This window comes from Microcebus murinus, chromosome X, assembly GCF_040939455.1.
Source record: "Microcebus murinus isolate Inina chromosome X, M.murinus_Inina_mat1.0, whole genome shotgun sequence".
Lineage (NCBI taxonomy): Eukaryota > Metazoa > Chordata > Mammalia > Primates > Cheirogaleidae > Microcebus > Microcebus murinus.
The window spans coordinates 62,703,045-62,716,953 of NC_134136.1; the positions used below are offsets into that span (position 1 = coordinate 62,703,045).

The window sequence follows — 13,909 nt, forward strand, 5'->3', positions numbered from 1 at the left end:
AGAACATCATGACTTTTAAAAATTCACTAGGGGCTGGGCACAGTGGCTCACGCCTGCAATTCTAGCGGTCTAGGAGGCCAAGGCGGGAGGATCGCTAAAGGTCAGGAGTTTGAGACCAGCCTGAGCAAGAGCAAGACCCCGTCTCCACTAAAAAGTAAAAAGAAATTAATTGGCCAACTAAAAATATATAGAAAAAATTAGCCGGGCATGGTGGCGCATGCCTGTAGTCCCAGTTACTCGGGAGGCTGAGGCAGAAGGATTGCTTGAGGCCAGGAGTTTGAGGTTGCTGTGAGCTTGGTTGATGCCACGCCACTCTAGCCCAGGCAACAAGAGTGAGACTCTGTCTCAAAAAAAAAAAAAAAAGAAAGAAAAGAAAAGAAAAATAAGTCTAGGAAAACCAATGAAAATCTCATACTAAACTTGGGCAGGAATGAGACAAGATTGATAAGAGAAGAGAAGCAGGGGCTGTTTTGATCACTTGAATTGCTATTTTCAGTCTGTTGCCAATGAAATTTGTTTTGTCTTCTCTTTCTCTCAAAGAATATATAGTTAGATATTTTCCTCCAGGGCCATATCCTGAGATTTTTCCTGGCATCATAATTTTCTACTAGAATACTTCCTGGTGTTCTCTTTATCATAGATACATAACATACTCATAGAGTTCCTGTCCCCAATTTCCCATTCTAAAACATTATACTTTCCCCTTTCCCCTAGTAAGTCTCGGAATGCAATTTTCTGGTTTTCCCTAACCTATGTCCTCCCACCATTAATGATCAGTAATTCAGGAGGGTCTTAGCTTCCTTCCTGGGGACAAATTAAAAATCAAACTATCATATCTTTGGAAAACTAGATCTTCTTTCAGCTAGTTCACAATAAAGCAAATGTTCTAAACAAAGAGGAAGGGGAGGGATTGGGAGAGGGAAGGAACAAGAAAGAAGAGGAAGTAGGAGGAAGAAACCTCATGATAAGGATCATTGAGCTTGAAGATCATTGAGCTTGAAGACCACTGAAGGATCATTGAGCTTGAACTTTTGTTATTATGTAATAGTTCAACCCCAGGGTATCCCATGCCCATACACTGCCTCAACCTATTTGCTGCCACCTTTGTTGGAACCTTTCTGACCAACGCATTGAGACCACAAAGAAAAGCAGATTTTCTAACCAATGCAGAGGGGAAACACATCAACACTGAAAGTTAAGGCAAAGACCCTCAATGAAGATTCACTCACTTTCATGTTTCTTTAAGATATTCAATATCATGCAAACACTCTTAACAAGGAAGAGCATAATTCCTGATTATACCTGGATACATGCTTTCAAAATTTTCCAGAGTATCCATCTTTTATGAAATCCCTTACCTGAGGACAGGACTTAGGAACTCTGTTTATCTTTTTCTGACAGAGATGGGGAAATGTATATCTCTGCAAAGGGCAGACTAATTCAGCCTCCTGCTTCCTCTACCAATTCCTGGCTGACCTGAAAACTTCATGTTGCTCTAGCCCCTAGGTCTCTGGTTCCTTTTGTCTGGAGTGACATTTACTTGGTTGGCCTGCCAATAGGCACTACTGTCAGGCCCTGAGGGGCTTTATGATTGCTGATATGAACTGCTCATGGCTTCCCAGCTAGGGCCTTCAGGAAAGTTGTACTTCATAATCAATCTTTTGTTAAACTCTGGCTGGTTTCCCAGGATACCCAGCCACTCTTCTTTAGTCTTAAGGGCTTCAGAAGCCCAAATGTTCCTGCTGAATGTCCCAAATCAGGGATGTAATAACAGAAAAAGCATATAAATTCCCACAATTGCTGAGACAGACTTGTACATAACAAGGCATCCACATCACAACTTGAATAAATATACTAACAGAGTGAGTGTACCTTGGGACAGAAAAGACTTATTAGAGAATCATATCCAGATGTTACTTGAAAGACTTCCCATCCTTACTGATTGAAACAGAACAAAATTTTTTTAATTCATCTCTTTATTGCATACTGCTATTTTTTTAAAAATGTACAGTCTCATAACACATACAACATCCTTTTTCTTGGTACTATCTAACAACAGTCTTGCACCTAAAGACTAAGTGGTTCCAACTACTAAACTAATAAGATACAAGACATGTAATTAAGTTTACAAATTATGCTTTTTCTTTTTGGCATTAATTTAAAAAAAACAAACAAAAAACTTTAAAATACACACCCAAGAGAGAAAAGTGGCTACTTACACCAGCACCAACCTAAAAGGGTTTTTTTGTTTGTTTTTTTCTTCTCAACAATGGCACATGGAATTACCTGCACACAGTTTTTAGGGAAAGGAACCAAACGTGGACATGGCAAGGGAGGCCTACCAGGATGGCCATATCAAAAAGAGGATGATTTAAGAAGGGCAAGAGGGACATGCTACACAAACTTGCTCCTGTATGTGACTCTTCCTCCCCATGTCTATTCCTTAAACTATAAGACAAAGCCATTTTCAAAATACAGTTTCAAAATTGAGCCAGACCAAATTTCTCCTGCTTTAAATAGAAAAGAATATACATAGAGGCACTTTAGTTAAGGAATAGACAAAACCATCATTATATCCAACTCCTCATCTCTAAGCCTTTTTGAGCCGAGTCTCCATCTGCACATTTAACGTGGTGTACGTGCAGAGCTCGGTTAACTAGGGGGTGGGGGAGCATGACCTCTTCTTTGTATTCATGACCATTTTATTTGCTAGGAGATGTTTATGTCCATATAATGTGTAGAAAGTCACTATATTTGCAATGAGAAACAAAATGTAAAACCACAGCTCTTGACAACTCTTAGAGCACTATTTCACAGCTTTCACTTAGCACAGATACCTTGCCATCTGCACTAAGCATTATAGTTTATACAAATTATTTTTAAATAGCGTGATTCCTGTACAGTGCGCACATTGGTATTCTATTCATCCCTTAATATCCCCATTACAGCATAAGCTCTGTGGGGGCAGAGACTCTGTCTTGCTTACCATTGTAGCCCTACTATACCTGGTACACAGTAGGTGCTTAATAAATATTTGTTAATTGAAAAACTCAATTTAGTGAGTAAATAATCTAGTGCAACAGGACAAACTACTCTCTCTACAGGAAACCCAACCACAACAGGATCAATGGAAAGAAAAGAATAAACATTAGGCCCCCCTCCCCAACTACAAATAAATAAAGCAAAGCAAAAAAAAAAAAGTAACAGTCCTCTTTATATATCATATAATTTAAGGATATTAAGAGTTGGTAGGTTAACGGTAAGCATCTATATTTTATTTTCTAAATGTTCATTGTTTTTATTTGTTTCTCCCTGAGAGCTTTATTTTTTGGACTGATGTTTTACAGGTAGCTTTACTGACATACAATTTTAAATGGCAACATATAAACAAACCACTTCAAATATACTTAGAGATAAATATGTCTGGGCATATCTGCTGACGCTGTTGACATTTTGTGCATTCTCTAAGTGTCATTTATTCCAGACCTATATTTACAGAAGATGCAGCTTGTTCTACAAAACAGAAAATAGAAAATACAACAACAAAAAGGCACCCCATTAAAAATTTTTTTAAAGAATCTTTATCCCTTCAGAGAATTCTACCTTTAAGTCTTGGGTAGGATATTTTATTTTACAGGTTTATATATATCTATATTGTTAGAACAAGAAGCACATTCTGGTAATCTTTTTCTTTGACAAGAGTGTGGATTGCATGAAGATAGTGTTCTTTTCAAAAGCAATTTAAAGAAGTCATCAAGAGTACTTGGCAGAGAACTTGATGAAATTGGGGGGAAAAATTGATGTCCAAGTTTTAAATATACAGAAAAATTCTGATTGACATTCTACATGATTCACATTGTGTGCAAGATGTTCTTAATAAATATTTACAGACTGTATCCCCACACCAATGTCATTCACTCACAGATGAGGGAAGAAATTGCCACCGTTTGGATTGCAAGGCAGTGTAATAAAAAGTTCTAGTCACTTCAAAGGGCTACTAATGCGCTTTCTAGAAAAGTATTCATGGAAAACTAGAAATTAAGTTTTGTGACTGGTCTCTCTCGGCTGCTGTCCGTCATCTGGTTGGTAATGCATTTGCGATTCTGTTTCAATTTGGAAAGGTCTTTGTCAAACACTTCTCCTGAGCGTAATGCTGAAATGAGGTCATCGAACTCTCTGCTTTCTTCGCTGTTCTCTTTTGCTTTTCTCATCTTACGTTCCCTTTCACGTTGCTCTTTGAGCTGAGCTTCCATGCGAGCTCGACGCTCTTCTTCTTCCTTCTTCCTTCTCATGCTTTCATTCTCTTGTTTGGCTTCTGACACAGCTTGAAGAAACTGATCAAAAATGCCAAAGAACTCATCTGGCTGTATTTTGCCAGCTTCTTCCCCAGAATGCTTCACTGCTTTAGTAAACAGGTCTTTGGCTTCTGCTAGAAGATCTTCAACATCAGAGAAGCTGAAGCTGGCTACTGTGATGAACTTGCTGACAACGAACACAAACTTATCTCCGGGCTGTGGGGGCTGAGACTTCTGATATTCCAGCTCTGTCTCTACTGCTTTCAAGTCACTTCTCAAGGTACTTATTTCTTTGTCCAGCTCAGTCATGTTTATTTTTGCGGCTTGAGGAATATCCTACAATTCTTCATTCAGATTAAGAACATTGGGGCATTTATTTTCCACAATAGTTATGAGATAGTGCAAAAGGGTAATGTTCTTGTCAATACTGGATTTTGTGTCAGCCATCTTATTTAGACTGGAGATCTTGAATCCATATGCATTTCCTCTTTGGCCTTTATTCATATAATTTCCAAATGCCAAAACCACCTCTAGCAACTACTTGAGGGAACTGCTCCTAAACACCTCTTCTGAGCGAGAACGAATTGCTTCCACTTTAGGTTTCACTTCTGCCACGCGCTCTGCAAACTTCTTTTTGAAGTATAGCGATTGCAATCTTTACTGATAATGATTAATTCGGCTCATCTCAAAAAGAAATCTATTAGACTTGGCCATCAGATCCAGCTCGTGTTTATGTTCTTCCAACAGGTCAATGTCACTTTTTTCAGGAACAAATTTCAAAACCTGTTCCAACATGTCCTTGGGCAGATCTTCTTGTTCATCCATTGTTAGAATTGCTCGTTTGATTTCATCATTGGATAATTTCAACCTTGAGAGAAGGATGTTGCAATTCTGAGCTCTCCAACCACCAATCACCGAAAGCTCTTTGACTTTAAGTTTGCAACTCAGTGTGTCATCAATGGCATCTGCTTCTTTCTGCTGTCTTTGGTAGGCAGAGAAAGTCCTTTCCAGGTCTTCAAGATCTAGAATTTTGAAGACTTTTGAATCATTAATTTGGTCCACACTGTTCCTTCCAGTTTGTTCTCAGGCAGCTTAGACCATTTGAAGGATTTCAGGGCATTTGTGGGTTGAGGAATGTTCTTCTTCTTGAGTGCCAGACTCACTGGAGCACCAGGAGGTGGCATAAGTCCCCCTAAGGGAGGAGGCCCTGGGGGAGGAGGAGGGCCCCCCGGGGGCAGGGAAGGTGGAGGAGAAGGGAGCATTCCACCTTGGAGAGGTGGGGGCGGTGGGGGAAGAAGAAGAGACCCAGGCGCAGAGGAAGGAAAGGGTTCCCCTGGGGCTCCAGGCGAAGGTCCACCTGGGATTGAAGCACAGATGCCCCTCCTGCTGAGCTCCTGGAGCTGCGCCATGAGGTCTGCCACCTGCTGCTTGACTTGCTTGTGCTCTGTGGTCTCCTTTTCAAGTTTCTCTTTCATTTTATTTGAGGTCTGCATCATCTCTTCTTTCTCTTGGGCCTTGGCATCACATTCTCGTTCTTTCTTTTCCAATTTCTGTTGTAGCTCATTGTGCTCTTTTCTCATTTTTTCTGCTTGTTCTTTCCACTGCTTAACTTCATTTTCATTAACCAACATTCGTACAACATTCTTAATATTAAAGTTCTCCAAAGGTGTGGAGTCAGGATCTTGCCCTTTGTCATTTTGGATAACTATTTGCTGTATGATTGATTCTATCTAGTAGTAGCCAGTACTGAACAGTGTTGTCACTCCTCTTGTAAGGCATCTGGATGCAGTGGTGCAGGATGGACATGAAGTGAGGGTATGCTTTGCTGTGCGTCAGCCGCTTCCTCATCAACTCAAACATCTGAGTTGCACTTTTGGTGTCTATGTGAACCAGTTCAAATCTTTTGGCAAATTCTAGTTCATCTCCATTTCGGAGCATTTCAAAAAAGTCTAAATGCCTATCTAATGTTGAATTTTCATGTTCCCTTAATTTATCTATCACAGGTTGAATTCCTAACATCAGAAATTCATAGCGAAGATGAAGTCTGAAGTCCAAACTCTCCATGCCTGCACCTCGGCTTAGCACTGCGCTGATGAAGGGCATGATGGCCGTCTTCAGGCTCACTTCATCTCGATACCGCCCTGTGCTTTTATCCAAGTCATTAATTAATGTCTGGTAACAGGTTCTTTCACTGGCGTACTTCTGGTAGTGCAGCATGGCCTCCAGAACCTTCTTGTGGCCCCCAGGAACCAGGCACACGGTGCCCAAGATTTCCACCACGGCCAACTTTGTCTTAATGTTCTCTGTGCTCAGACTCTGAGCAATTACATTAATACTCTCAGAATGAGCCAGGACATGAGCCCGACCTTGAGAGTTGTTCATTAGCGCCTTTATACATCCAATGAGAAAGCTATGTATTCGAGACTCTGAGGTCTCGTAGTCCATGGTCTTTAGAAAGTTGAGAATACATGACAGGCCATCCAAGTTGATGAATCTGGTTACAAACCTCATTGGTTTTGTCCTTAGTGCTGTCTTCAAACTCTCTGTAGTTTTACTTCTCTCTTCTTCTTCTTCCTTCTCTAAAGCCAGCAGAGATTTTCTAACAGCCGTGGAATTGAGCTGATCGATGTAGAATTCAGGCCAACTTGTAGCTCCCTTGTTTTCTTCCTGGTCCTTTTTCTTGCTACAATATATTTGCCATTTTTTTTCTCAGCTGGAAGTGCAAACATAGCTTCCCTGTGTTTATCTGTGAGGTCAAGTTCATCCACCAGTTCATGGAACATGACGTCTAGCTCCTCCACAGGGGGCATGGGCAATGCTGGTTCCATGGTCTGAAGCACAAAGTTGCTATCGTTTCACAGCTGATACGTGATTTCTGGGTGATCATTATTTTGGAAACAGCAGAAGATGAACGAAATACCCTGTCCACCTCTCTTCCTTGGGGCCATGGCTGAATCTGTTCTATTTCCTGATATGACTAAACTCTGAGCAGCCCCAGCATCCAGAACAAAATTTAAAATTGCTTTTTAGTGTCATGCTAATTGTTTGCTGCCCCTTCACCTCCCTCACAATGACCCACCCCCATTTGCTTTATAGAAATTACCCCCAAGTGTATAGATCATTTGGTCAACTGGGGTCAAGGAAGACTAGCTCTAAAACAGGACCCTCTGAATATGCCACATTACTGGGCCAAAGAAAAATCCCATTGATTCTATCCAGTGTAGTTTCTCTGATGACTCAAAAGGTATGAACTCTGAAAAAAGCTTTCTCTACATTCAGGACAATTTATAGGATCTCTCTCCTTGATAGATTTTCAGGTGACAAATCTGATTAGAAGTAAGAGAAACTGTCTCCACACTTGTGACAGATATAGAGCTTCTTTCCTATATGAATTCTCTGAAGTTTAAATTAGAGCTGGCTGAGGAATTATCCCCACAAAGGGGAAAACTGTATGGTTTCTTTCCTGTGTGGGTTTTCTGACAACTGGTCAAGTGCATACCCTGCCAGAAGCTTTCCCCATAAGCAAACATTCAGAGTTTTTTTCTTTACCTTGTGAAACAAAAAAAGGGGTAAAAATCTCTCTTACTCATGAGTTCCTCACAAATTTTAAGGTGTCAACTATGAAAGAAACTTTCCCCACCACCAGGCCACTTATGGGGTCTCTCGTGTGTTTCTCTGGTGCCTAAGTAGGGCAGACCTGTAAGTAATAATCTCCTCACACTCAGGGAACTTGTGCCTTTTACCTGTGTGTGTTCTGTGCTGCCCATGGCACTTGAAGTTGCAAGAGAAGTTTTCCACACATCTGTTACACTGATGGGACTTCTTGATCATGTATTAATAGGTGCACTGACAGTGAGTCATTTGGGTATTTTGAGTGAAGTATTTTCAACATTTGAGGCATTTATAGGCCTCTTCTCCCAGGTGTTTTCTGTTATAGAAAATGTAAGTTCCCACTGAAGACTTCATGATACTATACACACACACACACACACACACACACACACACACACACAGTCTTTCCATTGTATTTTCTCACCAAATTAGGCTCAAGTTGTAAGAGAAAATTTTGCCACACAAGGAATATAAATGGAATTTCTTTAGCTCCAGTTCCTTTGGTCTCCTCAGTTTTCCATGGCTTATGGCCCTTGCTAAATACTATTCTATTTGATTCTCTTAGGGTACTTGCCAATGCCCTTGTGACTTGTCATGCAGTTTTGCCTGCCTGAGACTCCAGGGACCCTGCCCTAGACTCCAGGGACCCTGCCCTCTGGCCTAGCCAGGAAACTTTTCTTGAGGGTGGTGGTTCTCAGGGAGAAAAGACCAAGGAGTGTTCTACCATTTCTCTAGTCTCCATTCCCTGGTATAGTGAGAGAAAGCAAATCCTTGTAGGTGAGTGGAGATCACCCTCAATCCATGGACATTTGTACATAGATCAGAAGCTTGAGTTAAAACAGGTTGTTCTCTAGGCATAATATCTCAGGCATCTAACAGTGGGAAAATTTCCTCCATTTCAAAGACCATTTCTGGAGATCTGGAAACACAGCCAAGTAATTATGTGCCCACAGGGGAGATCAGATCCAACACCAAAATGCCTTCTCAAATCACTGATACTGTCAATCATTTTGCCAGTGGAGCTTTCCCATGCACAAGAAACCCTCCCAGTTTCCTGTGAGCTTGAATGAGCTGGGACAGCAGAGAGCAGTTTTCCACAGCAGAACATGTAGGGTTGGATACAATGCTAGACGCCTTTTCAAGAGCTTGCAAGAAGGCAAGGTTGGAGGTGGGAGCAAGGTTGACACTCCAAGAATAAAGGTAATTGGGAAATAGGTGCAGGACTATGGGTGGAACAGACCCCCTGAGGTGTGGGGGCATTATGAAGGGTGAACAGTTCTCCAGAGAGGGAAGAACATTCTTCAAGAAACTCGAGCAGTCTTCTTCATCTTGTCAAGACTCTGTAGCCCAAACCACCAGGAACACAAGCTGAACTTGTTGAGTTGAATTTATTACTTGATGAATTTATTACTCAATGAAGAAAAGGAGACTGCACACACCATGAGGGAAACATGGGGCCCCTAAGGAAGAGAGTGTCAGGAAAGACTCATAGGATTTGGGCTTGAGCTGGGTGATTCGGGGGAGGGTTTAATGAAGCAGGGCTTGGCTCTGGATGGATGCCATCAGGAAGTGGAGGTCATTTTATGATGACATATGTTAGTAAATTTTATCGAGGAGGAGTGAAGAGAGTGAAGACTTAGAGTTTAAAGCTGTATTTCATACAGAGGAATAGTAACTCACATTAGCTAGGATGGCAGATGTTTGCTGACTTTTGTGGCTTGGGCAATGTTCTTGCTTTGTCTGTGTTCAGACCTGATTGTGGAGTGATCTTCTTGTTGGTTATTTGTGTGTGTGTTGTATAAACATCTTATTTTAGAGTAGATTTAAGTTTAGAGAAAAGTTGTAAAGAAAGTCCAGAGAGGTCCCTAATATATCACAGCCAGTTTCCCCCTATTCATGATGCATTAGTATGGTACATTTATCACAATTAATGAACCAATATTGATTAATACATTATTATTACCTGAAGTCCATACTTTATTCAGATTTCCTTCTTTATTACCTAATGTCTTTGTTCTGTACCAGGATCACGTCCAGGATGTCACATTATATTTCATAGACATGTCCTCTTGGCTGTGATAGTTTCTCAGACTTACCTCATTTCTGAGGACACTTGAAAGTTTTGGGGAGTGCTGGTCAGGTATTTTGTAGAATGTCCCTCCATTGGCATTTGCTGGTTGATTTTCTCATGATCAGAATGGGGTTATAGGGTTCTGAGAGGAAGATCAACAAAGTAAGTTGCCATTCTCATCTCACTGCATCAAGGAAGCATATGATCAACAGGAGGTCACAGTTCATCTTAACCTTGATCACCTGGCTCCGGTAGTGTTTATCACACTTCTCAACTGTAAAGTTGCTCTTTTCCCCCTACTCTTTGGAAGGAGGTTACCATGCACAGCACACACTTAAGGAGGGGACAGTTACTGTCTACCTTCCTTAGGGTAGAATATCTCCCAAAATTTTGAATTATTCTACACAGTTGATTTGTCTCTTCTCTCTATTTATTTGTATATCTGATCATTTTTTATATATAAGTATGGACTCATGGATATTTATTTTGTTAGTTTGGGTTACAATCCAATACTACTTCATTCATTCTGTTGCTCAAATTATTTCAGCTTTAGACATTGGGAGCTCCTTCAGTGTGTTCCTGTGCCCTTTGGCATACTCCCATCATTTTGTGTGTATGTTTGGGGCGGGGGTGTTTACTGGCACTACAAGGTGCTCTAGGCCCATCTTGTACAATCCCTGCCTCCTCCTCAGAATAAGTCATTTCTCCAAGGAACCCTGGTTCATTTTATTGGAGAATATTAGAAGCCAACATCGGGGCTCTAGGGCTGCTCATTGCTCCCAGAATATCATCACTTATAGGCTTTCTCAGCTGACAGAGTGAGGAATTATATCTGTGCACACGGAATCACATGTGATGGCCTGAATAGTGATCCCCCAGAGATATCTGCTTTGCAATCTCTATAACATGTGAGTCTGTTACTCTACATGGTAAAAGGGACTTTGAACATATGGTTAAGTTAAGAATATTCTCCCACTATCCCAGCGTCTGTGTGGGCCCTTCCCAAGCCAAGTGCAGCAATGCAGCCAGAGCCGCAGCTGGGATTCCAGCACCCCTCAGATGGCCGTGAGACTCGAGTCTCTAAAGAGTCAGCCACCTGGTCTCCTGATTAGCTTCTTAAAGAAATCTTTCCAGGAGCAGTGTGAGTAGGACAAGCCCTCCTTGGACTGGCAAAGCCACCTGCCAAGCACTACAGCCACCATGCCCAAGAGAAAGGCACAAAGGAGATGCGAAAGATGATAAAGCCAAGATGAGGGATGAACCACAGAGATCAGCACGGTTGTCTGCTAAACCTGCCCCTGCAAAACCAGAGCCCAGGCCTAAAAAGGCCCCTGCAAACAAGGGAGAGAAGCTGCCCAAAGGAAGAAAGGGAAAAGCAGGTGCTGGCAAGGATGGGAACAACCCTGCAAGAAACCAAGATGCCTCTACAGTCCAGTCCAAGAATGTGGAAGGCACTGGGGATGCCAAGTGAATGTACGTTTTTAATAGCTCTCTACTTCTAGTGATTCTAGTGTTTGAAATGCTATTATTTTAGTCAAGTTTTATAAAAATGTAGGATTTGGATTTTTTTAAAGTTATCTTGTTAGTGCACAGGGCACTTTGTTGTTTTTTGTGGAAAGGGCAAATACCACTAATAGAGTGCGTCTCAGAAACTGAATTGAAATGGGGGAAAATAGGACTTTCTGTGTTTGTTTTTGAAGATTGTTCTTGTTCCCAGGAGAAGTTCTCTGACATTCACGAGTTAGCCACTTTGGCACAGAAGCCTTACAGTGTAGGGAAGCTAAACTTCATGTCTTCTCCTTCCGTGATGCCATCAGCATAGACTTGTCCTTGCCACCCCTGAAATCAACTGTGTTAGGTAACAAAACTCAGGTTCTCTGGTGATGACATTCAGATGTCACTCAAAAGAGCCAACATTCCTATTTTTAGTTTGTGAATTCATCCTGTTGAGAACCCTGAAGGTTTTAGTTTGTTTCCTCCATGTCAGAGTTGGCCTGTGAAAAGCTTATATATGTCTCATTTGAAGTGTCCACCAGCTCTGAAAACTTTTCCTGTTCAAAGCAGCAACAAAAGACACTGTTGACTTTTACAGTGACTTTTGTGGGAGGGCAGTTTGGAAGTTATAAAATGTTATAGGTTGTCCCTTGTCCTGCAGGATGTAACTGTTTTTGAAAAGTATCTTATAAAGCTGACTACAGTTTGGTTTGGGGAGATCATTTCCTATCCAAAGTCATAAAGATGTTCTTGACTGCATTGTAAAAGTTTTGTAGTTTTGCTTTTCACATTTGTCTTGAGTCTGACCGGAACTGATTTTTATGAAAAGTGTAAGGTATAAGTTCAATTTAATATTTTTTCCATATGGATAAGTGATTGTCTCAGCAATATTTACTGAAAAGATCAACCTTTTCCCACTGATCTGTACCACTGGCTATTTCATAAATTAAGATTTTTTATGTGCGGGTCTGTTGATGGTTTCTATGCTGACTCACTTGTTAATTTGTCTAATCTTGTGGAACTACTATGCAGTCCTGATTACTACTTTAGAGAAAGATCTTGATAAAAATGAGATGCCTACACATTTTGTGATAATGTTGACCAATCTCACCTCTACATCCAACATTACCACTGTTTTTTTTTCCCCTTGGGAGTGTCTTGGTTATTCTTAGCCATTTGCTCTTCCATACAATTTTTAGGATTACACTGACAAGTTCTAAAACAAAGAAACCAAAAAACTTGTTGGAATTTTTATTGTATTTGTGTTAAATTTATAAATTAATTTGGTGAAGCATGTCATATTTACAATGTTGTCTTCCAGTCCATAAACATGGTATAGCTCTCCATTTAGGCTTTTTAAATATATTTTAATAAAGTTTTATAATTTTCACAAAAAAAGTGAAAAATCTTGGAATGGCCAGATTATCATGGATAATGATAGTGGGTCTAATGTAATCACAAGAGTCCTGTTATAGAAATGGGCCAGAAATGCACCTGTGTATTGCCCTAGAAATGGTCCCCAAGTTCTTAATTCTTCACAGCAGGATAGGACTATTAGCTCAAACACCACTGGTGCCAAACTCAAATTGTCATACATCCAGTAACTACAAATATAGTACAAAAAACATATTTGAAGACATTTAGAACCAGTTTACATACCCCACAGAACTGCCCCTAACATCTACCCACCATAGATAAGACAAGCTCTATAGCTATAAGAGACCCCAAACAACTGCTGCCTTTGAGAGCTCTCTGACCCAGAGACTGCTCACCTTGAATCTGACTGACATCACCTTGTCAAATAAGCTCCCTGTCCTGTTTCCCTGTCTTCCTCGGGAATTCCTATGCCCTTTTCCCCTTCTTGGTGGTGGCCCCATGCTTCTGTCCCTGGAAGTTCTCTTGCTAGGAGGGACTTCCCCTTTCATACATCCCCGTCCAAATACTGCCCAGATACAGCCTGTGTGCTACTGCCTTCCATGGTACTGTCTCCTGCTCGATCAGCCCCCAAATGCCTGAACTCAACACACATCCTTTTAAGAGCGAGGCAGGAGGATCTGAGTGAACAGTAGGAGATGCTACTATGGAAACAATAAGTTGGAGTGATGCCAGGAAGAGGTCAGGAACCAAGGCATGCAGGCTGGCTCTGGAGGCTGGGAACAGCAAGGAAATGAACAGTCCCCTGAAGCCTCCAGAAGGAATGTAGCCCAACCAAAAACTTGATCTTAGATTTCTACCTTCCAGAACTCCAAGAGAAAAAAAATGTTGTTTTAATTCACTAAATGTGTGGTGATTTGTTACAGCAGCAACAGGAAACTAATACACCTTATATACACACTTGTGTATAAATACTTCTACATCTGTCCATTTGTGTGGACATATAAGATAAACATGAGTTTATACTGGTGTGTCCAGCTCTACTCTATTAGTAAAAGGGTCA

The 13,909-nt window shown here is 41.0% G+C and overlaps 1 protein-coding gene and 1 pseudogene across 1 annotated transcript; one reads left to right on the plus strand and one right to left on the minus strand.

The window, feature by feature from the left end:
- Positions 1 to 4,031: 4,031 nt before the first annotated feature.
- LOC105861748 (disheveled-associated activator of morphogenesis 1 pseudogene) lies at positions 4,032 to 7,290 on the minus strand (annotated as a pseudogene).
- A 3,707-nt stretch (positions 7,291 to 10,997) lies between these two features.
- Positions 10,998 to 11,449, plus strand: LOC109730286 (high mobility group nucleosome-binding domain-containing protein 4-like). Its single transcript, XM_020285221.2, has 2 exons — positions 10,998 to 11,043; positions 11,154 to 11,449. The coding sequence occupies exons 1-2, from the start codon at positions 10,998 to 11,000 to the stop codon at positions 11,447 to 11,449; spliced, it is 342 nt and encodes a 113-aa protein (XP_020140810.1).
- The last annotated feature ends 2,460 nt before the right edge of the window (positions 11,450 to 13,909 follow it).

What these genes read in the sequence shown, in the direction of transcription:
- LOC109730286 (XM_020285221.2), top strand. Translation starts at nt 10,998, where the DNA reads ATGCAGCCAGAGCCGCAGCTGGGATTCCAGCACCCCTCAGATGGCC. An exon ending in CCAGCACCCCTCAGATGGCC is followed by an intron (nt 11,044 to 11,153) that starts GTGAGACTCGAG and finishes GGACTGGCAAAG; the next exon opens with CCACCTGCCAAGCACTACAG.